Source organism: Panthera onca, chromosome A2 (genome assembly GCF_046562875.1).
Source record: "Panthera onca isolate mPanOnc1 chromosome A2, mPanOnc1 haplotype 2, whole genome shotgun sequence".
NCBI classification, from domain to species: Eukaryota; Metazoa; Chordata; class Mammalia; order Carnivora; family Felidae; genus Panthera; species Panthera onca.
The window spans coordinates 57,670,361-57,693,136 of NC_138340.1; the positions used below are offsets into that span (position 1 = coordinate 57,670,361).

The window sequence follows — 22,776 nt, forward strand, 5'->3', positions numbered from 1 at the left end:
TCCCACCCATCCACCGAGGATCACAGAGCTGGAGTCACCAACCCAGAGCCCCACAGCAAGGGCTGAGGCACAAAGGCTGGTGCTAGGCCCACAAGAGGTCACCCAATCGCCTTTCACAGAAGGCGATTTCACCCCTTCACCCAATCACCTGTCCCTGGACGGCTTCACAAGCTGGGCCACCGAGACCTCCAAGGGTAGAGGGCTCCATGCTGCTAGTCCCGGGCTCTGGGCCACCAACTCTGACCTTCGGCAAGAAGGTCCCCTCAGCAAGACACAGAGGACGAGTGCGCACTCCTCTCCATCCTGGCGTTTCCACAGTGAAAACGCCCCAAGAGCTTCCTGTCGCCAGGTCCAAACCCCTTCACTGCCCGGCTTCCTGAGGTTCTAGAACCTCCAAAGGGGCCGTTCTCTTCACTGTCTCCCCCAGCCCCCAAAGTACATGGCTTACGTCTGCCCACAAAGTGTGTTTCTGGGGCCCTGCTCTTACCACAGCTGTGCTGGAGTCAGCCACAGAACCCAAGCCACATGACACCAAACCCGTCCTCTCTCAAGGTCCCACAGGCTCAGCCAACACAAAGGATGACCGGGGAGGTCTGTGGAGCCTGAGACCACGCAGTGCTGGCAGGGGCAAGGGCACTCCCAGGGACCCCCACAGGAGCTGAAGAAAGCTGGGCTCAACTCAGGGGGCTCAAATCCAAAGACGCTGTAAACCGTAAGTTACAGGCTCACAGAAGAGGCATGTGGGCCAGATCTGTGCCGCGGAGCGCACGTTCTGCTGGGGCCAGGTCTATGTCGAAGACGTGTGAGCCTGGACGAGACGACTTGACTTCTCTGGGCCTTGGTTTGTCCTCACCTGTTCAATGGGGGAGTAAATGCCTCTTTCCTGGGGTCACGGAGAAGCAAGAGAAAAAAGAAGCTGCTATGGCAACGAAGAAAGAGCAAGCTTTTGATACCTGGAAGCTTATCACCATTATCACCGCAAAAGCCCGCCTGCCGAGGCTGAGGCCAAGCGGGTGACTGCAAGTGGTGGATCCAGTCTCCCCGGACACGGTCAGGGAAGATGGCCACAGCTGTAAAAGGGACAAGAGTATTCGTATATGCTGAAGTGCAGGAGGCAATGAGGCAGCGGGAGATAAAGATCACCAAGCAAGGACTTTTATGCATCTCTGAGAGGGGAATGTGGAGAGCGCAGAGCGGGGTGGGGGGCTGAAGGCTGGGAGAAATGGGCTAGAACAGCCAGAGACAGGGTGAGGCGGGGACCGTGGCACCTGCTGAGCACACTGGGCAGGCACAAGGGGCGAGGGGCGGGGCGCCGGGAGCTGGGCCGAGGCCATCCACGAGGAGGGCCCAGGTGACCGCCAGCCCTGCCCCCTCGCTCGGGCTGCCGGAGGAAGAGGTGGTCTTCCTGAGCAGCAGAGCCAGGCCTCCCTGGGGAGGATGGCTCTCCCAGGCCCAAGCGGGGTGAGAGAGAAGCAGGGAAGGGCAGAACGAAAGTTGCTCTTTCTCTGCTTCTTTGCATTTTTTTCTTTCATAAAAGCCACACACGAAACAGATGAATACAAGCTCGTGGTAAAAGATTCGAACACCAATTACAGACTTAGACATGAAAGCTCTCTTTCAGCCCCCTAAATTCCACTTTCCCTCACTCCCCCAAGATGTAACCACTATTCACAGTTTGCTGTGTCTCCTTTCAGATCTTTTGACGCATCTAGATACAAACATATGTACATATGTACACCGTTTTCCTACATAAACGAGACCAATCACACATATTGTTCCGAGACTTGCTTTTCACTTAACAATATACGCATCCCATTTATTTACAAAACGTTTATTAAGGACGGAGAAACAGATGGACCAGAATCTCCAGCCTCGTGGATCTGACGGTTCTAGTGGCAGCCTTGCCACCTACATTGACGTCACCTTTCTCAACGGCTGTGTTGTGCCGCCCGGTTTGTATTAACCAGCCTGTCACTGCACACGGACTCCGGTTCCATCTGCTCGCAGCATAAACATCGCTGCAGCAGACACCCCCACACACATCTCCTTGGGCTGCCACACTCAGAACAGGCAGAGAAAACAGACCCAGTAACCGGTCCTCCCAGGAAGCAAGAAAGGAGGACTCTTCCTAAACCCCACTCATAACCAGAGGGGTGCCTGGGCGGCTCAGTCAGTTAAGCATCGACTCTTGATTTTGGCTCAGGTCATGACCCCACGGTTTGTGAGTTCAAGCCCTGCATCTGGCTCTGCACTGTGTCAGCATGGAGCCTGCCTGGAAGTCTCTCTCCCTCTCTCTCTCTCTCCCTGCTCCTACCTCACTCTCTTTCTCCCTTTTTCTCAGAATAAAAAAATAAACTTCAAGAAATTTTTTAAAAACACAACCAGAGATACTGTTACAGGCATAGGGTCCCCTGGTCCCCCAGCCGACTGTGCCCGGGGAATGCAGAGAGGGGTGCCCAACCAGCTCTCAACCCCAGGAACACATGAGTTCACATCCCGGCTCCTACTAGCCATGCAACCCTGGGCAGGTCACACCTCCCCTCTGACTCTGTGGCCACCTCTTTCTTGAGAAAATCTCCCCCACACGCTCACCCCACTCAGGGTCTCACAGAAGGAAGTGGTGTGTCCAAGGACAGATCCCTCAGGGGTGCAGGCCAGTCAGAGCCCAGGCCAGGGCCGAGGGACCAAAAATGTCAGGAGACACTTTTGGCCGGCCTGGCTGGGGAGGAGGTGCTGCTGTCATCTCATGGGTACAGGCCAGGGATGCTGCTAAACATCTTACAAGGCACGGGACTGAGAAACGTGAGTGTGCTCAGGTGGGGAGGCCCACTGTCGGCCCAGCAGCCGAAGGGTTAAGCAGCCCACTGCCCAGGCCGCCTTCCTGCCCGCCCGCCTGCCGGCAAGGACTGCATTAAGCCCGGCCAGGAGATGGGCCGCTGCCTTCTGGTTCGCATTAGCGGCGCTCTGCTTGGCAACGTTCCCTCTGGCGGGCTGCCTTCCCTCCCTGCCCCAACCACTCTCCGCCCCAACTCAAAAGAAAATACCAGGATCCACATATAAAACCCGCGCACTCCCCGCCTGTCTCTTACCCCGTCTTGAATAAAACAAGCTCTTAAACTCCTGACCTTCCGCCCAGTCACCCCGTTTGTTTTGTGGCGGCAGCATCTCGGAGGCTGGGGGGCACGGCACTGCCCTCCTCGCTGTGGGGCGCTTTGCACACCGGGCTGGCACTGGGGCAGACCGGGGCAGCTCCTCCGGAGGCTGGCCCCGGTGCCTGTGATCTTAAAAAAGGCAACTGTGCCCACAAATACCCTCCCCTCGATCCCCAAATGCCAAAGCCTGAGCTACTCAGGCCCTCACCTTCAGAGCGGGGAAGGCTCCCAAGCTGAGAACAAGAGGAGGGTTGGGAGCATTTAAACATCAGAAATAAAACCTTAGAAGAAACAGCGAAAGCCCGCTTTTTAACTTTTCTTATCTTTCCTCACCAGAGGCCCCAGCAGCAAAGGTCAGGTACAGTAAGAGCTCACAAACTCAAGTGTCTTCTCCCAAACTTCTCTGAGCTGCAGCCCCATGTATCAGTTTGCCTCCTAGACCTGCGCGCCAACTGGAAGTCCCCAAACACCTCAAACTTATTAAAGCCCACCGCATACTCCCCTCTTGGCCTCCACCCTCACCCTCGGACCTTCCAGGGCTCCCCGCTCGCTAACGGCTCCACCACCCAGCCTGCTGCTCCAGCCAGAGGTCTGGGAGCTGTCTTGGACATGCCTCTCCCCTCCACTTTCCCCATATCTACTCCATTGCCAAGTCTTGTTAATTCCACCTCCTGAACATCCCTAGGTCCTACTGTGCCGCCACCAGGTTGGCCCAAACGACCTCAATCTGCCTGCACTGCTGCAGCAGCCTCCTTCCTAACTGGGCCCCAGAAAGGTACCGCGGCCACGCCGAACCCGTCCTCCATACTGTCTGCCTCTCCGACACACAATAAATACATACGCACACACGTGATGTATACACACTCCACCCTTCAAAACCATCTGCGTTATTAAAGTAGATAAAATCTTTAATAGACTACAATCTCTAGACCCTATGTGGTCTGCTCCCACCTACCTCTATCGCACGTCTTACTCTGGGGCTCTGTTTGCTGAGCTCCAGCTAAAACGCCTCGTTTGCAGGTCTTTGAACGCACTAAGTTATCTCCCACCACAGGAGGTGGCTTTGCCCTGGCGGTCCCTCTTCCTGGAACACTTGGTACACCCACGCCTCAGCTCTTCTCCTAGATCAGTCCTCCTCCGCCTTCAGATCCGGGAAGTCTGCTCTGACCCTCGGCCTCGGTTGGTACCTTTGCTCTCCGCTCTCAGGGAGCTCTACCGGGTCCCAAGGAGGCCCTACCTTGGGCCAAAACTCTACTGGTGTGTGTATGTAGGGAAAGAGTATGCTGTGCGGCCCGCAGAGGCAGTTATGCAGACTCATCCTCATCTGCACACCCGTTTGTGTCTTCACCAACGCCGGTGACTACTAGCAACGCCAAGGAGGTGGTGGTGCGGTCTGATGGGGGCAGGGGCCGCAGCTGCGCCACAGTCGGCCCCGTCCCACAAAGGCTGGCTCAGACTCGCCGAGTTACCCTGGCCCAGAATCATCTCATTTAAATACTTCGGAAAAGACAACAAGAAAAAGAGAAAACCCTGAATGGCTGGAATTTATTTTTAAACATGGACATGTTATAATCAGGCGTTTTAGCAAAACTTCAAACAAAAGCAGGCGAGTGCCTTTATTTTAATAAGACATCTCACTTGCCCTTTCCCTATGATGATTACAAGTTGAAGCCTGTGAACAATTAAAGCAAAGTTTATGGTATTTTTATTATTGTTTTATTTCTCAAAAGAAGGAATTAGAAATATTCAGTTTAAGTGGTGCATTGGCTTTATGCACACTCAGGAAACACTCAACTTTCCTTTAACAAGAAAAATAAAAACAAAAAAGTCCCAGCAGAGCCCCAGAAGGCTGCCAGGGCAGTTAGGGACTCACCATAGGCTGAAGGTTGGCCTGCCTCTCCATGAGGTGCCAAGTCAGAGGGGCTGGTGGGGGCTGGGAGAGGCACCCTGGCCAGCCTGGCAATGGTTCCTTCAGCCAAGGGAAAGGAAGCCTAGTGAACTGTGTGTTCACAGTCAAACCCAGACCCTGGCCATGGCCTCCAAGGCCCTCGATGATCTCCTCCCCCCCTACCTCCCTCCTCTCCGTCACAGGGGCTGCATGATGTTGCCACTGTGCTCTTCCCCCAGAGCTCTGACAGTCCAGATCCTTTGTGTCCAGAGTTTTCCTGACCTAAAGCAGCCCCCAACCCCTGCTGTTCTCAGTCACTTCACCATAAGGTAAATCAGGCCATTTTTTTGCCCATACCCCCTACCGTTAGAAGGTAAATTCTGTGACAACAGAAATATGACCTGCCTTGCTCACCCTCGACCCCTATGACCTGGTCTAGCACCTGGCGCACAGTAGGTAGTCAATGATATGTGCTGAACGGACACCCTGGCCACTTTATGTGAGGTCTTTATCCCGTCTTACTTCTCAGAGTGACCCTGCAAAGCAGGCGCTGTGATCCACACCTCCCTGCTGTGCAGGTAAGGAAGCCGAGGCAGAAGGAGGTGGCCACACGGCACATGGCAAGTCAGGGATGTGAGCCAGGTCTGTCCAACTCCAGACCCCCAATTCCTGGACGTTAATTCCCTGGTTCCTGTGGACTGGGATTTAGCGAACTAGAGTGGAGCTGAGAATTTCTAACAAGCATCCTCAGTGATTCCGAATGGCCCACCCTCACCCCCAGCTGAGTATGAGAAGTAACGGATCAGATACCGCTAGGCCCTGAATTCCTGTCAAGGGGAGGAAAGCCAGGAACAGAAGCTCCATGAGGGATTTATTCCAAACACTGCACAAAGGGCCTGGGACTGAGCCTGGGGTCCAAAACCAGGAAGGTGTGGAGAGCAAGAAGGAGCCCAGACAAACCAGAACACGGGGCCCAGAGCAGAGGAGCAGGGCACCAGAACCGCCAGAAGGCTTCTCTCACGAGAAGCCTAATTCCTGGGTGCAGCGGTGCCTCCCCAACAGGACAAGGCGTACTCTCGAGCCACGTGGGACTTTACCATAGGACATGACACTGCTAGAGACTCTTCTAGATGTGGCCTTCGGAACACCCTCCCTATGTCCGAAGCCCAGCCCTCCTAGCGATCTTCGGAAGATCGCCAAAACCACGTGCCGCCCAGTCCTCTTCCCAGACTCTGCCACGATGAACGTCAAGCTTCCCGTAGACGTATCAGCATTCTCTCACCTCTGGGTTTCACCACATGCTACTCTTTTGCTTGGGATGGCCTGGCAAAGCTCCCCGCCGTCCTCTGAGCTTCAGCTTCAGTACGCCCCATCCGAGGAGCGGGGCTGAAAGCTCTCCCGGGGTATTCGCCGGGTGTTCTCACTTAATACCTTTCCCACACGGGGAGACAGCTGCCTGCCGGCCCACCACCCCTATGCCACCTACTCCCACAGCAGGCTCCCCAAGGGTCAGCCCGGGCTTTGACAGCTTTCAGCGCCCAACTCAATGAGAGAGGCACCGACAGTGCTGTGAGAAGGCTGCACTCAGGGCTGGCTTCGTGGGTGTGCAATCTCCCTGGTTAAACAGAACCTGTATGGCCATGCTTCCTGCTTGAACCAGAACTTGCTTCCGGGCAGAAAGAAGGCAATGGACCTCAGGCCAAAGATCAAACACTCTTCCGTGGGGCAGGCAGCACCCATGTTTGCACTGGGCACAGCCTAGCACCAGTCAACTGGCTGCTGACTGAGCGTTTTCTGCAGCAAGACTGCTTCCAGCTAGTGCTCTAATCCTGGCTGGGCTCCCACTTCCTGACGGAGGAAGCCCCCTTTGGGCCCCCAGTGTTCTAGGTCCTGCCTTCTCGGCCTCGCTGCCAGCTCACATTTTCCACCCCCTCGATGACAGGCCTGCACGTCATACTAGCCACGGCCCACAGCCGAGGAGGGAACTGCAGCACCCCCGGGAGTCTCAGTAAGCCCGCATTCATGTCTGTGCCAGTTCCCCTGGGCTGAGTGGGTGCCTCCCCGTGACACTCACCTGACTGCGGTGGGGTCAAGAGCACTGGGAAAGCAGCTGCCCGAGGCCCACGGGAGGAAGGGCTGCCGTGTGAGAACGATTCTTACTTCTCTGTGAAGGTGGCCTGACAGGAAAGAGGGGAGGGACCTGCCCCTGGTCACACAGCTGGGCATCACACCCAGGACCCCAGACCCTGGTCCCCTGCCTGGCGCGTGGGCAGGGACTGCCCTGGCATGTTGCCTAGGCCACAACATAGCACTCATTAGTGTTCTTTCTAATTGAATCACAGCCTCTTCCAGGACACAATAAACTGATTTAATTTGACTCGGAAGCTTTTATACGTTTGAAGGGTTTTCATACAACGACTTGCAGGGCACAGCAGGTCCCCTGGCTACTCTGGGGGTCTTGTGAGGCCACCATGGTCTGGGACACACACTTTCCTCAGGAGAGGTCTGGAAGCCAGCCACGCTCCCCTCCGACCCCACATTTGCCACTTCTGTGTCTGCTTGCCACCCGGCAACCTGCGGGTGCCACCTGGCCACCAGGGCTCTACCTGTAGGGTGCTGGCCAAGGCATGAGGGACACTAGGTTTCACGTGGTGGTAACAATAGGCGATGATTACTGAGCACGTCCTAGAACCTAAGCGCCATTGAAAGATGCCGTATAACCCATCTAATTCTTATAGTGACTCTCTGACATAGGTAACATTACCCCCACCTTACAGAGGGGGAAGCTGGAGCACAGACAGGTGAGGTGGCTTCCTTGTGGTCACAGAGCAGGTGTGTGGCATGCAAACCCAGGCAGAGTGGTGCTCAACGCCCTGCTCTCTACCTCCCTGCTATACTACACGTCGGCTGTGAAGGGCAGGGCACGTGTGGGCAGTGGGGGTGCCTGCATTCAGGCTTCGGGTGGGCAGGCGAGAGGCTGGCTCCCAAGATGTCCATCCAGCCTAGTGAGAGCTGTAGTAGCAGGAAGCTGCAGGGGGGCAGTGCCCACTCTTGCCCTCAGGGGAAGCAGCTGGTCGGATTGGGACCGGTTTTATTTGCAGCCTCAGGGTCCTGAAAAAGGGCTAGGAGGACTGCAGGTCAACCTGAGCCCAACCTGCCCACACAGTTGTGAGCACAAGGCTCAGAACATACACTGAGCACAACCAGATGAGCTGGCAGCTTCACAAAGGGGGCCCGCCTTTGCAGTGGGGCAGAACTAAGCTGGGGTGGGCTGGACAGCCACTCCGGGCTCTTGCCCTTTCTTCAGAGGATACCGCTGGGGTTGTAGCAGCCATTTCTCCCCCACTCCAATCGGGGCCTGAGAGAGCCAGGGTCAGCTCTGCAGAGGACGGTGGGGCATGCTCAGGCCGCCCAGGATCAGATGCAGCCCACTGTGGTTGGTCCGGGCCCCTCCAGGCACCAGAAGCTAGCTGTGGCCCCTGCCCACACAGCTGTTCTCGGGACGGGCCCAGGACCTCCAGCTCCTGGACGGAGGGTCCCGTGGAGTTATGAAGAAGGATAAGGCAGAATGAAGCAGCACCTCTAAAGTCAGTTTCAGGATCTTCTTGTCTGAGAGTCCCTGGGTCATCTCCATAACGACTTCATCTGATGTGAGAGGGACAGGGTCGAGCTGGCCTCAGTGGCCTCCTCATGCCTGCACAGGGAGCTGGAGTGAGCACACATCGGAGAGCCTGGCTGCCAGAATTTGACTCCAGAGTCCTCCACTGATTAGCTTGTAGAAGATTTCTGTCTCTGTGTCTCTGTTCCATGCCTATCAAATGGGGGACAACAGCACCTCCCCCGGGACCGCTGGAAGCACAGAATGAACATCTCCAGAGGTCTTAGGCCCAAGCCTGGGACACAGCACCACTCAAAGACAGCCAACAAACCATCCTACAGTGCTGCCTGCGTTGAGGCTCCTACCCCATGCCGGCCCAATACCCTGCTGTGTTGCGGAACTCACACTTCTAGAAGCCATCTGAGGCTAAACTAAGAGAAGCTGGACCTCGACGAGGCCAGACATGGCAGCCTTCTTCATCCAGCCACCAGCGTCTGAGCGATCAGGACCCAGTATGGGCGGTGGGTGTCAGCACCATCTCTGCAGACGGACACATGAGCGTGATGAAATCCATTCTCAGAAATAAAGGAAGACAAACACACAAGAACAAAAGAGAGGGCTTCTGGGAGAGGAAGCTGCAGCCTCATCCAGGGGCTGAGGCAGAACGGCACTTGGTTCCCTTGGGACTGAGGGGAGGACAAGCCAGAGGGAGCCCACAGGAAAAGGCCTGAAGGGAGGCGGCATCCTGCAGCCTGCTAGATCTTTACCATGCTGGGCACACACCTCTGACAACAGCACCTACACAGAAAAACCTTCCTGAGCTCCCTGCCTGCTCTGAGATCAATCTCTGTCCTCGCCTGTCGCCTGTCCTTCCTTCTCAGGGCCTCGCTGGGGAGACAACAGGATATTACAACTCAGCTGCAGATGTGATTCTGATCCCCAGGCCAGAAGGAAGGCGGGGCACAGGCAAAGGTCTCACCGCACCAAGGTGCTCAGGGTTCAGGGGGGTGGTGTGCAGGCTATGCTAAGCTCAGGGACCCACCCCTGAGTCACTGCACTCTGTGGGCCAAGTAACAATGCACGGTAAATGGGATGAAAGACAAGATTCAGAGTGGCACGTGATAACAATGACAGCGATCCCCATGTGCAGGTCTGGTTACAAGCACAGTACGTAAATGTCCTTGAATCTTCACAAGTAGCTCAGGAGAAAACAGGCCCCAGGAGGTGACGTAACTTCCCGAGCAAACAAGTGAGGGGGAGGGACTCAAGCTCAGCCCCTCTGTGTCCCAGGCCAGGCTGTCAAGGCAGCCATACGCAGGAACGAACACCAAGTATGTGGATGTCTCTCAGTTTTGCCTACCCGGCGTCTACCTCCTAGCATCAGTACCCCAACTTCTTTGGGAACCATTCTTCCCAGTAGTCCCCACCCCTGATCCAGGGGTGAATGTGAAATCCAGCTCACCCAGCAAATTGTTGCACTTGTCCTGGCCATAGGGCTGAGCTCCTGGTCCAGCCAGCCAAGCATATCCCATTCTGTAACTCCAGACAAGTCTGACTGAACAGAAAAGAAATGTCATTTCTCTCCTAACACCAAGTGCTGAGGTAGGACAGACTCAGGCACTCGTCAGGGCCCTGCTTTGGGCTGTTTTCCTCTGGCATCTTTCTGCATGCCTCCTCCTCAAACTTACCCCTCAAGTCCAAAGGTCACATGGCCCTCCCTGCTTCAACGTCCAGTAGCAGGAGAAACCCCCCAAGAGACCTCCCTTCCCATCTCACTGGCCAAATCTGGCTCACCAGTCACTGGCAGGGGAGGCGCATCCCCACGTACCAGACATCCTCTGGGTAGAATGGACTTGGGGAGCTAATCCCAAGGCCACAGGCTACTATATCCTGGACTTGAGGGGGAGGAACTGGAAAGCCGGGGTGCAGGGACTAGGCCTGGGAGAGTGGCCCACACAGAACAGGTCTGGAGGGAGGCACCAGCCCCACCTGGCTTAGTAATGGAACCAGCCTGTCCCCTTCACATCAGGCCAGTCTGAGCTGGATTTCTGTCACTTGCCACCAGGGCCCTAACTAACACACGGAGCACAAGAGATCTGGTGTTGCTCTGGGATGAGAAACTGAGACAGAGTGAGAGAGGTGAGTCACACACACAGAAAGGCAAATACCATGACTTCATTCCTGTGTGGAATCCAAAAAATGAATGAACGAACAAACAGAGACGGACTCATAAATACAGAGAACAAACTGGTGGTTTGGGCAGCAGGGAGGTGGTGAAAAAAACCAGAAAGCAACCGAGGCTGGAGAGGTGACAAAGGGGAGGCTACAGCCAGCTCTCTGCCACACAGAGCACTTCAGATTTCATCCTGGAGACGAGGGGCCCACCAGCAGATAAGTGGGACCAAGCACGGCTCTACAAAGACCTCGCCATCTGTCCCTCTGTCAGCAGGGAGAGGCTGGGCTGGAGGGCTGGCACCTGAGCAGGGGAGGGCTGCAGTCCCAGCGGGAGACAGGGGAAGCTTGAGGGCAAGGGTCTGATGGCAGAGACCCCCACCCCCACCCCTCCACTCACCACCCTGAGACAGGACACCAAGTGAAAGTTGATCTGACCACAGGCACCTGATAAACACCTGCCTCTGCCTCTGCCCCCTCTCCCCTGGCTTTTCCAAACTGTTCCCCATTTCCTTCCTTCCCCTTTCTCCTTCCCTGTCCCCCTCTGCTCCATTAGCTCCACGCCCCTGGCACATGTGACATCCAGGTACAGAGAACGGACTCCCAGGAGTTTCCACCCCGAGGCCGACAACCATGAAAACATCAAACTCACAAAAAGCATTCCTTCTTTATAGATCTTCTGAAACATGAAATGATCAAGGATGACGATCAGGCTTTACATTTTTGATAAAAGACACAGAAACAGAGGGAGCTCAGTCTTAAGAGCTGATGTGCACAGGTGGCTCGGGAAGCAGCTCTGTAGCCCTGGGCCCCTGGTTTATAACCGAAAATGAGCTGGCACTGGGACACAGGAATATCTCGCGCTACTCACTAGTGAAGCATCAAGACTCGAGCCTCAAAAAGAAGACTGCCGGCATAGGAAGCAGCCAGCTGCCCGACTCTAGGCTTCTCCATCTGGATCCATGAGGTTGGGGAGCAGCCGCTGCAAACCCAGCCATCCACAGTCGTTCACTATCTATTCTGAATCAAAATCCTACTACAAAACAAATCATTTATTTGCTTTATGGGTGTTCCCTACTGTTTTTTTTTTTCATCAACTAGTTTCTGGGGCCTCCTCTGACCCTAGCCCTAGGACAGGTGCTAAGAGCACAGAGAAGGACAGGACCCAGTCTCTGCCCTCCAGGATATGAGCGTGGTGGGAGACGCAGGCACAGAGACAGACACAGTGCCAGGCAGTGCCTAAGTGCTGACCCAGAGCACCCATGGGAGGCAGCGGCTAACAATCCAGAGGAAGGGAAGAGGTCACGTGCTCCAGGGTAGGGGGACAGCTCACCAAGGCTTCTGGGTGAAAAACAAGGACAAGGGGAGGAGGGTTGCTAGGAGTAGGGGCAGGGCAGGTCAGGCAGAGGATGCAGCTGTGGGCTTGCTGAAGGGAGAAAATGCATCTTTCCAGATGCCACGGCTTTCTCTTCTCACCTTGCGATCAATGCCCAAGAGTGGAGGCAAAGGTCAGAGTAACAACGTCTAGTAGTATTTGATAATTTTTTTTTCCTTTCAGGGGGTGTTCATAAAGGAAAAAATAAGTCTGAATATGGACTCAATTTAGAGAAATATACTACCAAATTCTGAACTTTCCTCTAACAGTTTTACCAACTAAATAGGCATCTTTATATACCTAATAATGTTTGTCACCATTATGAGAAAACTGACATGAGGGCCGTGACACGTATTTCCATCTCAACGACTCATTTAGCAGCCCTGAAAAGAACTGTTTCCTTGCAACCTGGGAAGTGCCCTGCCATTTCCTCCTCCCGTACCCCACAAGAGAAATTCCACAGGAAAGTAACGCTGAATGGCAACAATAAAGACAAGAATTATCACCTAAAACCCATGTGCCTACTCGGTGCTAGGAACCTTCCACCCGCCATCCCCAGTGGGCACCGCACCATAGTGCCCCTCTTCCAGAGGCCCCAGACTGAGGCAAGACTTGAGTTTGTGAAGAATCAGCGAGACAGAGAGAGGCCAAGAACTTGCCTCTGAACTCCCAGACGTCTCTCTCTCTCTCTCTCTCTCTCTCTCTCTCTCTCTCCATGGTGTGTGGCTCTGACAGTTTCTGACGCTACAACTCTGACAGCCAATACCCATTGGAAACATCACTAGCCGAAAATCCCAGGATCAGATGCGACCAGAGGGATTTCCCAGGCCAAAAAGCCTTGAGGAGAAGGCTGGCGAATCTCAAGATGGCTGGTGTTTACGCCATTCTGGGCTCTAAGTGGGATTTGGTTTTTCTCCTTCATTCCCGTTCCCCAACATTTCCTCAATTGGCTAATGGGCCCCAGCTGGGAATGGACACAGGCAGCAGAGACAGGGGCCAGGGTCTGACTGGCTCCAGCGGGCCAGCCCTGGCCAAGAGGGGAATGCGACTGTTTATTTGGAATGGCTGTGCCCTGCCTCTGAGGGAGTTCAAGCGGTCAGATGTGTCCAAGTTGATTAGTGAAATCTGACAAGGATGTCACCAGGTTTGGGAGGAGGGCCATCTAATTTAAAGCCCCCACCCTGCAATGTCCCCAGTGCCCAATAGGCACCGGCCACTAATTATGGTTAGTGGAAAGTGGGGGCTGAGAGGAGGTCAGGAGCTCTAGACCTCAGGAGCTTCTGAAATGTGTTTTTATAGGCTCCGTGGCCCAGGAGAGGCCTCAGTGGGGTACCCGGCTCACCTACAAAGCTGCTCTGGAGGTTGGAGGGTCCTGCCCCAAGGAGGAAACGCCACTGGTACCTACCGTTTCCTTGGGGGCTCCAGGGGTAGTGGGTATAGTGGACAGTGCCTGGTCTTTGGAGCCAGACAAATGGCTTCAAATGCCGGCTCTGCTGTCTGGTTGCAAAACAAAGCCCTGGGTCTAGGTTTTCTCATCTGTTGGGTGGGAACTACAGGAAAGGAAGGAAGGAACAGAGCTGGCCATCAGTACACACCAAGGAAGGAAGGAACAGAGCTGGCCATCAGTACTGACTCTATGTTAACCTGTAAAGCCTTCTACTGCCAACACACACTCAGCTCTCATGGCAACCCCTGCCATTCCTCATGACAAAGTCCAAGCTCAGTGGAGTTAAGAGGCCTGCCCATAGCTGCAAAGGACTTTAGACTTTTTCTGACTTCAGTCCTTTCCATCTAAAATCCGTATTCATTTCCTAGGGCTGTCCTAACCAACTACCAAACTTGGTAGTGTTAAATAACAGAAATTTATTCTCTCGCAGTTCTCTTGGCCAGAAGTCCAAAATCAGCGTGTCAGTGGGTTTGGTCCCCTCTGGAGTCTCTCAGAGAGAAGTCCTTCCCTACCTTTCTCTTAGTGTCTGGTGGCTTCAGGCAACCACTGGTGTTCCTTGGCTTGGGGCCACATAACTCCAATCTTGGCCTCTAGCCTCATTCGCCCTTCCCTCTGTCAATCTGTGTCATTGGACACACACCGTTGGGTAAAGAGCCCACCCTAAAAGGGATGACCTCATCTTGAGAACCTTACCTTAATTACATCTGCAAAGACTTTGTTCCAAGTAAGGTCATTTCTGAGCTTCTAGGTGGATATGGCTTTTGTGGTCCACAGTTCTACAAACCACTATAGTCCGCCCCACCCTCCAGTCCCCAAAACTTCATTCACATGTGTAAAATACATTCACCCCATCCCAACATCCCCGAATTCTCACCTCACTAGACCATACTCTAAGTCCAAAATCTCTTGTAAGTATCACCCGCTCAAAAATATCATTTAACCCCTCTAATCAGGCATGGGTTATACTGATATGATCCATCCTGGGGCCAAATGTCTCTCCATCTACAGATGTGTGAAACTAAAAGACAAGTTTTCTGCTTTTAAAATATAGGCACAGGGAAAAAATGAAAGGAACATAGAGGTCACTGGACCTAAGTAAATTTGAAACCCAATAGAGCAAATTCCTTTAGCTTTCCTGGCCTGAAAGTGACCCTCTGTGGCTTGGTCCTCCACCCTTTGGGCCCACAGAGGCTCCACAGGCCCCTGCCTTTAGGCTTCCTTCTCTGGCCTCTGCCTTTGTGTCCACAGCTCTGCCCCTGGAGTCATTCTTCCCTTTTCTTAAAGGATAACATGAGTTAGTAGAGTAATTCTATCAGTCCATTTCCTACAATTAGAATACTAGAAGTCCAAATGCTCTATTTTTTTTTTTTTTAAACATTTCACCAGGTCTGTCCCTTTCAGTCCACACTGCCAGTGTTTTTGCAATATAACATTCTCAAAAACCTCGTGTGTCTCCCATGTATATCAAGGGGATCTCCACCATTAAACAAGAAGGTTCTCTATAGATTCTTCCTGGAGAAGCCTGTCTCTAGTCCTGGCTTCTGCTAAGATGTTTGATTGGATCCACGAGTCACATACCCAATCTCCACAGCAAAGGCTGTCTAGCCTTACCACTGGCCTTTCTCCAGAGCATGCTTTCTCAAAGCCAATTTCCTACTTTTAGCATCCTTTGGAATCTGAAGAGGCGGAGAATCTCCCAAATCATCAAGCACAGGCTTCTTTTTGCTAACAGTTCCATCTCCAATTCACTCCTTTCCTCTCACATTTTACTAGACGCAGCAAAGGAAAAACCAGGCTACATGTTCCATGCTTTGGTTGGAAAATTCCTCAGCCAAATATCCAAGTTCACTACTTACAAATTATGCTTTCCCTGACTAGCAACTTAGACAAGAACACGACAATAGAGGGTTGAAAAGTAGGCTGGGGGAAATGGGTGAAGAAAAGCAAGAGGAGAATTAAATTTGTATTTGCCACGCACTTTCCTTGTGTCCAAGTACTACAGATCAGTAACTGGGACCTTGATAGGCAAGCTCCATTTTCATCAGGATGAAAAAGTAGCCAAAGACCTCAGAACATGTCCCCACTCAAACATCTCTGCCTAATGTGGCTGACTATTTTTGCCTCGGCCCTCCCCAGGTCCACGCTTTCGGTCAAACATGGCAGCCACTGACCCTGTCATCAAGCACCTGTTCCTCCCTCAGGTACTGCACTTCAAAGTCTATGTCCCACAGCGAGTTCTTCTGACACCTCCTTCCTGCTCCCAGCTGCTCTCCCAGGCTGCAAACAGGTCTTCTCCCAAGGAAGAAGGGATACTGGATCAGGGTGGCCCCTTGGGGTCTGCCTCAGGGAGGACCCAGAAGGCAAAGAAATTTAGCATTTGACTCATTCTCTGTTCCAGCTAAGAATTAACACACAGCACCATAATAATCTAAACTGTGTTAAATATAAGTTTGGTTTATTTTCATAATTTTGTGCTTTATTTTTCTAAGATTTACACTTTTAGTCCCTGGCGCAACATGGATTTGATTTAAGTGGTATTTATCCAGGACTAATGGTGTTCAGGGGAGGAGCTACAACAGCCAGTGGAGGAGGGGATTATGACCTTAGGACTCGGGTCCTATGTCAGGGGAGGCCCTAGGCCTCGGAAGGGCAGGGCCTTGTCCTTCAACTCCTGCTGCTGCCCCAGGGAGCCCTGGAACCTGGCCAGTCTCAGGCCTATAAAGGAAGCTTTTCTTTTGGTTGGTCCTCCCTGGTCAGGAGGCTCTTCCCTAATAACCTCAGCCCTGCAGGAGGAAAGCAACAGCCACAACACCATAAAATGAGTGAAGGGGATAATTTAAACCTGAGATTTCCTTTACCTGGGGAAGCCCTGGTCATTCCTGTCATTCCTGAAATACCCCTCTCCTACATCCTCCCAGGCTGTCCTAGACCAGAAAAGGCCAACACAACAGATAGGTGCCCCTTGCCCTCCCCTTCCTCAGGGCAGACACTATAATCATGGTTCTCCCCCCAAAAGGGTGATGGTATATTTTACATGTCAACTAGGCTGAGCCACTGTACTGAGATATTTGGTCAAGCACTATTTTGGATATTTCTGTGAGGTTTTTTTTTTCTTTAATTTTTTAATGTTTATTTATTTTTGAGAGAGAAAGACAGAGCATGAGCAGGGGAGGGGAAGAGAGAAGACACAGAGTCTAACGCAGGCTCCAGGCTCCAAGCTGTCAACACAGAGCCCAACACGGGGCTTGAACCCACAAACCATTAGATCATGACCTGAGCTGAAGTTGGACGCTTAACTGACTGAGCCACCCAGGTACCCCAATGTGAGGGTTTTGGGGGGATGAGATTAACACTAAGACTTTGAGTTAAATAATTAATTAAAAAAAAAAAGACTTTGAGTAAAGCAGATTATTCTCCATAATGTGGGTAGACTCTGTCCAATCAGTTAAAGGCCTGAACAGAAAGACTGACCTTCTTAGAAGAAGAAAAAATGCTGCCAGTGAACAGCCTTCAGACTTGAACTGCAACTCTTCCCTGGGTCTCCATCTTTGCTGGCTTATCCTGCAGATTTTGGACCTGCTGGGCCTCATAATCATGTGAGCCAACTCCTTAAAACACACCCCTTTCTCTCTGTATATGTATATACCCACATCTTTTTGGTTCTGTTTTTCTGGAGGACCCTAATACATCTAGTGATCCAGACAACCACAGAATCTGTCTCAACACAGCCCTCCAGGAAGCACTCCCAGTTAGCAAGCAAAGTGAACTCACTGACCTAGGGCTGTGCACACCCAGAAGCTGGTATTGTCCCTGGCTTAGTACACGGGGCCAAGTGCATGCCTCCGTGTCCCTGCACTCCAGGCTCTTCTGAGAACTAGACAACCACCCTGGACCCCAGGTTTCCTCATAGGCTTTTCTTAGTTCTAACCAGGCCTTTTTCCCTACCCTTTATACCCCCTGAAGAGAAGGGTGGTTGAGGAGGCTCTAAGTTGTTCTTCTCCAGTAAACTAAAACCATAAGAAAAGCCCACTGAAGATGGGAACTATCAAGGCCATTGAACACCTTTTACATCAGACCAGGCTGGTAGTTACCAGGAGGTGGGGGGGCGATAGGGAGATACCCAGCTATCCATCCCTCTCACAGGTCTTCGGAGGGATAACATGGCACCTACTAGTGGTCACTGGGAGTATAAAACTCATCTGGATATCTGCCAGATTTTATGACTCTGAGTGACACAAGATTCTAATTGTGTTTAACTTGAAATCCTTGTAGCTAAGCAAAAAGTACCCAGAAATAAGTGCACATGTACTCGCCACCCTGACATACGGAGCTGGTAGAAAAGGAGGGTGTACACCCAGCACCCTCACTTGTTGACAGGTGATCCTGGGCCCACCACACCTTCTAGAGCTTCCGTTTCTTTATCTACACAGAACACCCACTCAGGAGGCTCATCACGGCACGTCACAGGCCTCCAGTAAATGGGTATTGTTCTGAGGATTAGGGAGAGTGGTGGCTCCAGAATCCAGGCAGGGCAGTACAGAAGATAGAGCAGAGAAGAGCCCGAAGGTCAGCCCCAGGGATCTGGCCCAGGGGCTCAGCCACCGGAGAGGCAAAGGGACTGTCGCTCTCCCTTGCCGCTAGAGAGACAAGCCAAAAGGAAGGCCAAGGTAAGACTGACCTTGAGGGCAGGAATCTCCACACTGTCGCCGAGGCTGATGGAGCCTGAGAGGATGGTCCCTGTCATCACAGTGCCTTGGCCTCTGATGGAGAAACAGTGGTCCACAGACATGAGGAATGGTCCCGAGGGGTCCCTCGTCGGGATGGGAATCTGGGACGTCAGGAGCTAGAAAAGAGATGCTGCTGCCACACACTGCTGGGGAGAGGAGCTGAGTGGGGCAGGGCAGAGGAGGGCAGAGGGAGTAGCCAGGAACGGGGCAAGCTGGCCCAGATCAGAAATGGACCGCTTCCTGATTACACTCCAAACTCCTGCTGTGCTCTCAGCTCCTCTCGGTTCAAAGGAACTTCTCTCTCCTCTCATTGGGATAATGAACAGCCTCCTAACAGGCCGACCCCCAGGCCCTCGCCTGCACTGCAGCACAGGGACCTGCTGCAGGACAGCCCTGGACGCGTCAGTCCAAGCCTCATGCTTTCCTAGCCTTCCGAGCCTGCAGAATTTAAGATGTGTCATCATCTAGCCCCTAGGTACCATGGAAGCCTCGTCCCCCACCACTTGCCCTCTCACAGCAGGCACCAGCCCCTGGCAGGCCCTGGAGGTGTACCAGCTAGCTTCACCTCCCTTCTCCAGGGACACATCACCTCTGGGAAGGCTTTCCTACCCTTTCCGTATGGCTCCCTTCCCCAGCCCATCATCAACCAGTTAACATACCACTGTGATCATTTGTTTATTTGTCTCCCTCCTAGAGCCCTGAGTCCTTCCAAGTATCTGTAGCAGCTGGCACGGTGCCCAAGAGAGGGACACGTGTCCAAAGGATGCAGGATAGCAGGGCTGCCACCACGTGTGGCAGGGAAGGAGGGGGTGAATGCTGTTTCTCTAAGCCCCGGCAGAGACAGAGGGACCACCTAATGTCTGCCAAGGCCCGGTGTTGCCCCCTCAATTTGTGGTTCTGAGTTTTCTTCTCCGCTGACACTTTCCACCAGCTTTGACCTCAGCCAGCCCCTTTTCCTCATGCTATCTATGTGCTCAGAAATGTCAGAGCTAATTCCTTATAAACAAATGGAAATAAAGGCTGCATTATTCCTTTTATTTTGCTGCTTTCTCCTTTCATCAGGGAAGAGGCTGTCAAAAAGTATTCGGTAGTGAAGGTTCTAAACTCTCAGCCTTGTGATAACAATTCTGGAAAAAGACTAAAGATTCAGAACAGGCTTTGCCTGATATTTATGCAGAGGCTTCTTAAAGGAATAGACAAACATCTTTCATAGCAACATGGGCAAATTCTGCTTTAACAAAAATGACTGTCCCAGGCTCCCAGACCAGTGCTCCCTGAAGCTGACGAAAAAATAACAAAAGCGTCACCCAGAAAAGGTTTGCTTTGCAGAGTCAGCCAGATCAGCACCTTGTTATCATAGAAATGGTGGCAGTGTACTCGGTCACATTTGATCTTGGCTCTTGTGGGTCCAGATACAGGTGGACCCCAAAGACACCCAACAACCGACCTGGGACTAAATGCCAGCTCCACCACATACTTGCTGTGAGACCTTGGGCAAGTTACTTGACTTCCCTGAGTCTGACACTTTCCTTGGTAAGATGCAGATAACTTAAGCCTCCCAGGGCCACTGTGAAAGCTAATGATCATTGTGAAAAGGTTAATGATCACTTAACCTTCACACCAAGTCCAAAGGGAAGTGGTGCTGGGATTTTCCCTACTTAAAACTGAGGGAATAGAGGCAAGAGACAGCAGGTGGTAGGCCCAGCACGCAGCCCCAGAGTCGAGGTACCTCGCCACTCCACCCCTCTTAGCGAGGGACACTGAGATCCCCCTTCTCACCGCCATCCTTCCAGCAGCATCACCACCACCCCACTATCCCCAACCTGCCCTCTGGCTACCCTCGACACCCCACGGTGGCTGGGCTCCCTCCCTTTATCTACCACTGAGCCTGGACACAGAGCCTGTGCCTCAGAGGCTCCACTATTTGGTGGAGACCATGAGGACCTGAGCTGCACTGCCCATCTCCATCAGCCAGTGGGACACACTGGGGGACAGGCACAGTCTGCAGACCTGGAATGGATGACATGGCCCAGAGCTCCAGGAGGCAGGAGCTGCTGTGTCCGGGTGGGGGTGTTCAGCAAGAGAAAGGAAAAAGAAAGACTTACAAGAGTGTGGACAGCTGGGCAGGACTTTGAACGAGACGGGGGAGGGGGGAGTCTGCTTCTCTTTTGGTTTAACTCTTGCAGGGAGGTGAGGGAGGGTATACTAAGTGGGGGGGTGGTAGTTAAAGGAACCAGCTCAGAGTCGTCTTGCTGGGGTGCCTCCTCTCTCTCTCCCCATCAGACCAAGCAGGACACAAAGGGACCTGCCTGAGTGGGACTGGGGCCAGAGGCCAGCCTGGATTCAAGTACCTCAATGAGCTCTGAGATGCCCTGTGGAGCTTCTGTTTCGGGGGCCTCTGGTCCCCCAGGCTTGGCTGCCACGGATATAATCGGTGCACCTCGGAACCTGAAATGGAAAAACAAGCCCCGCCAAGTTACAGAGATCACCAGCACGGACACAGCACATCTGTGGAGTACCTGGCAAAGCACCAAGCACTTCGGATAGCCTCTCCTTCCATCCTTTGGAAAGCATCAAGGAAGAGAGTACCATCATTTTCCCACTCGGCAGATGAGGAAACAGAGGCCCTACAAGAAAACCTTTGGGTTGGATGATAGAATTTAAAAGGGCGCTCTTAGGTTTTAACCACCACGTTCAGAACCCACTCTGAGGAGGCAGCAGTGAACCCTGGCCCCCAGGATGCTGAATAAAAGACCCTCTTGAAGAAGACCAGGAAATACATCCTAGTTTCCTGCAGAGACTCGGGAAATACCGGTTACCAAAAAGTCCCTGAAGATGCATCTGGAAACACACTTCCACTATCCCAGTGTCTAATGTGGGGGGTGTTCCTGCCTGGGCCCTCCTGAAGAGCCTCTCCTTCTTTAAGAAGAGATTCTTACTGTAAGTAGACATTTATCTTTCCCAGTGATGTTTAAAAATGGAAAAGAGAACATATACAACCCATAATCCTGCCATTGTGGTGTGCTTTCTTCCAACCTTGGTTTTTCCATGCGTTGCCAGGGATTTTTTTTTCTTATATTTTGGTTACAGCATACATAAAATTTCACATCCTTCTAGCTGTTATTTGCCATTATAGCATAACAAATTTTCTGTTGGATGATAGCAACAACAGCGATAACAACTCACTTGGCTGAGCCACACATATTGCCTGGACACCTACACTGACAGCTCACAGCACCACTATGGAACTGTCACCATTAAAAAAAAAAAAATTTTAATGTTTGTTTATTTTTGTGTGCGTGTGAGAGAGAGAGAGTGAGAGTGGGGGAGGAGCAGAGAGAGGGAGACACAGAATCCGAAGCAGGCTCCAGGCTCCGAGCTGTCAGCACAGAGCCCGACACGGGGCTCGAACTCACAGACCGCGAGATCATGACCTAAGCTAAAGTCGGATGCTTAACCTACTGAGCCACCCAGGCACCCCGGAACTGTCACCATTTTATAGATGAGAAATTGAGGCTTAGAGGGGCAAATTAATTTGCTCCAAGTCATTGGAGCAAACTCCAATCCAGCCCATGTGACCCTAGAATCAAGACTCACAGCTTCCATGTTATAATTCCACCACCCAGGCCTCCTCTTTCTTTCCTAATGGCTGCATAATAGTGTTACTCAGAATTTACATGCTTTCCCCCACCAATGTCACTGATTTAGAACATTTCAAATTTTTCACTATTATAAGTAACACTGATAACACATGTTGGTGAATGTGAGTGGCTTTTTCCCCCCTTGCTTTGGGGTTCATTCATAAGAAAGAAGTCTAAGACTCAATATACATTGAAAAATCAGCAAAATGGTAGAATAAAGACATTCAACAAATCTCTCCTCCATAAAAGCAAAAAAAGAACAGTAGCAAAAATCATCAGAAGTAACTTTTCCAGAATTCTAGAAATTAACCAAAGGTTTGCAGCAATCTGTGGAATGTTTATTCAAGAAAAATGGCTGAACCTTGGTAAGAATAACAGAGCTTTGTGGCAGGGCACCTGGGTGGCTCAGTCAGTTGAGCGTCCAACTCTTGGTTTTGATTCAGGTCATGATCTCACAGTTCATGGGATCAAGCCCCAGGTCAGGCTGTGTGCTGACAGCATGGAACCTGCTTGGTATTCTCTCTCCCTCTCTCTCTCTGCCCCTTCCCCACTTGCACGTGCTCTCTCTCTCAAAATAAATAAATAAACATTTTTTTAAAAAGAGCTTTGTGGCATTTTAACTTGCCTTATTCCCACCCACCCCTCCCCAACTTCGCACTAGCCCTAATAGCCAACATCTGCAATCAGAATGGAAGCCAGCAGCCTGACAGCAGGTTGCAGAGTGGGTTTGAGTTCCATCAAAGCCCCTTTCCCAGAGAAGTATCATTATTTTTCCA

The 22,776-nt window shown here is 52.2% G+C and overlaps 1 protein-coding gene across 3 annotated transcripts in view; it reads right to left on the bottom strand.

Annotated features, from left to right (window-relative positions):
* The window catches only part of EEFSEC (eukaryotic elongation factor, selenocysteine-tRNA specific), a 249,055-nt gene that overhangs the window by 116,787 nt on the left and 109,492 nt on the right, over positions 1-22,776 (bottom strand). For all 3 annotated transcript variants that reach the window (XM_060631918.3, XM_060631921.3, XM_060631920.3), the window contains exons 3-4: positions 20,711-20,807; positions 18,311-18,475 (exon numbers count right to left, since the gene is read on the bottom strand). In XM_060631918.3, coding sequence (XP_060487901.1) covers positions 18,311-18,475; positions 20,711-20,807 — 262 coding nt within the window. The remainder of the gene's footprint in view (positions 1-18,310; positions 18,476-20,710; positions 20,808-22,776) is intronic.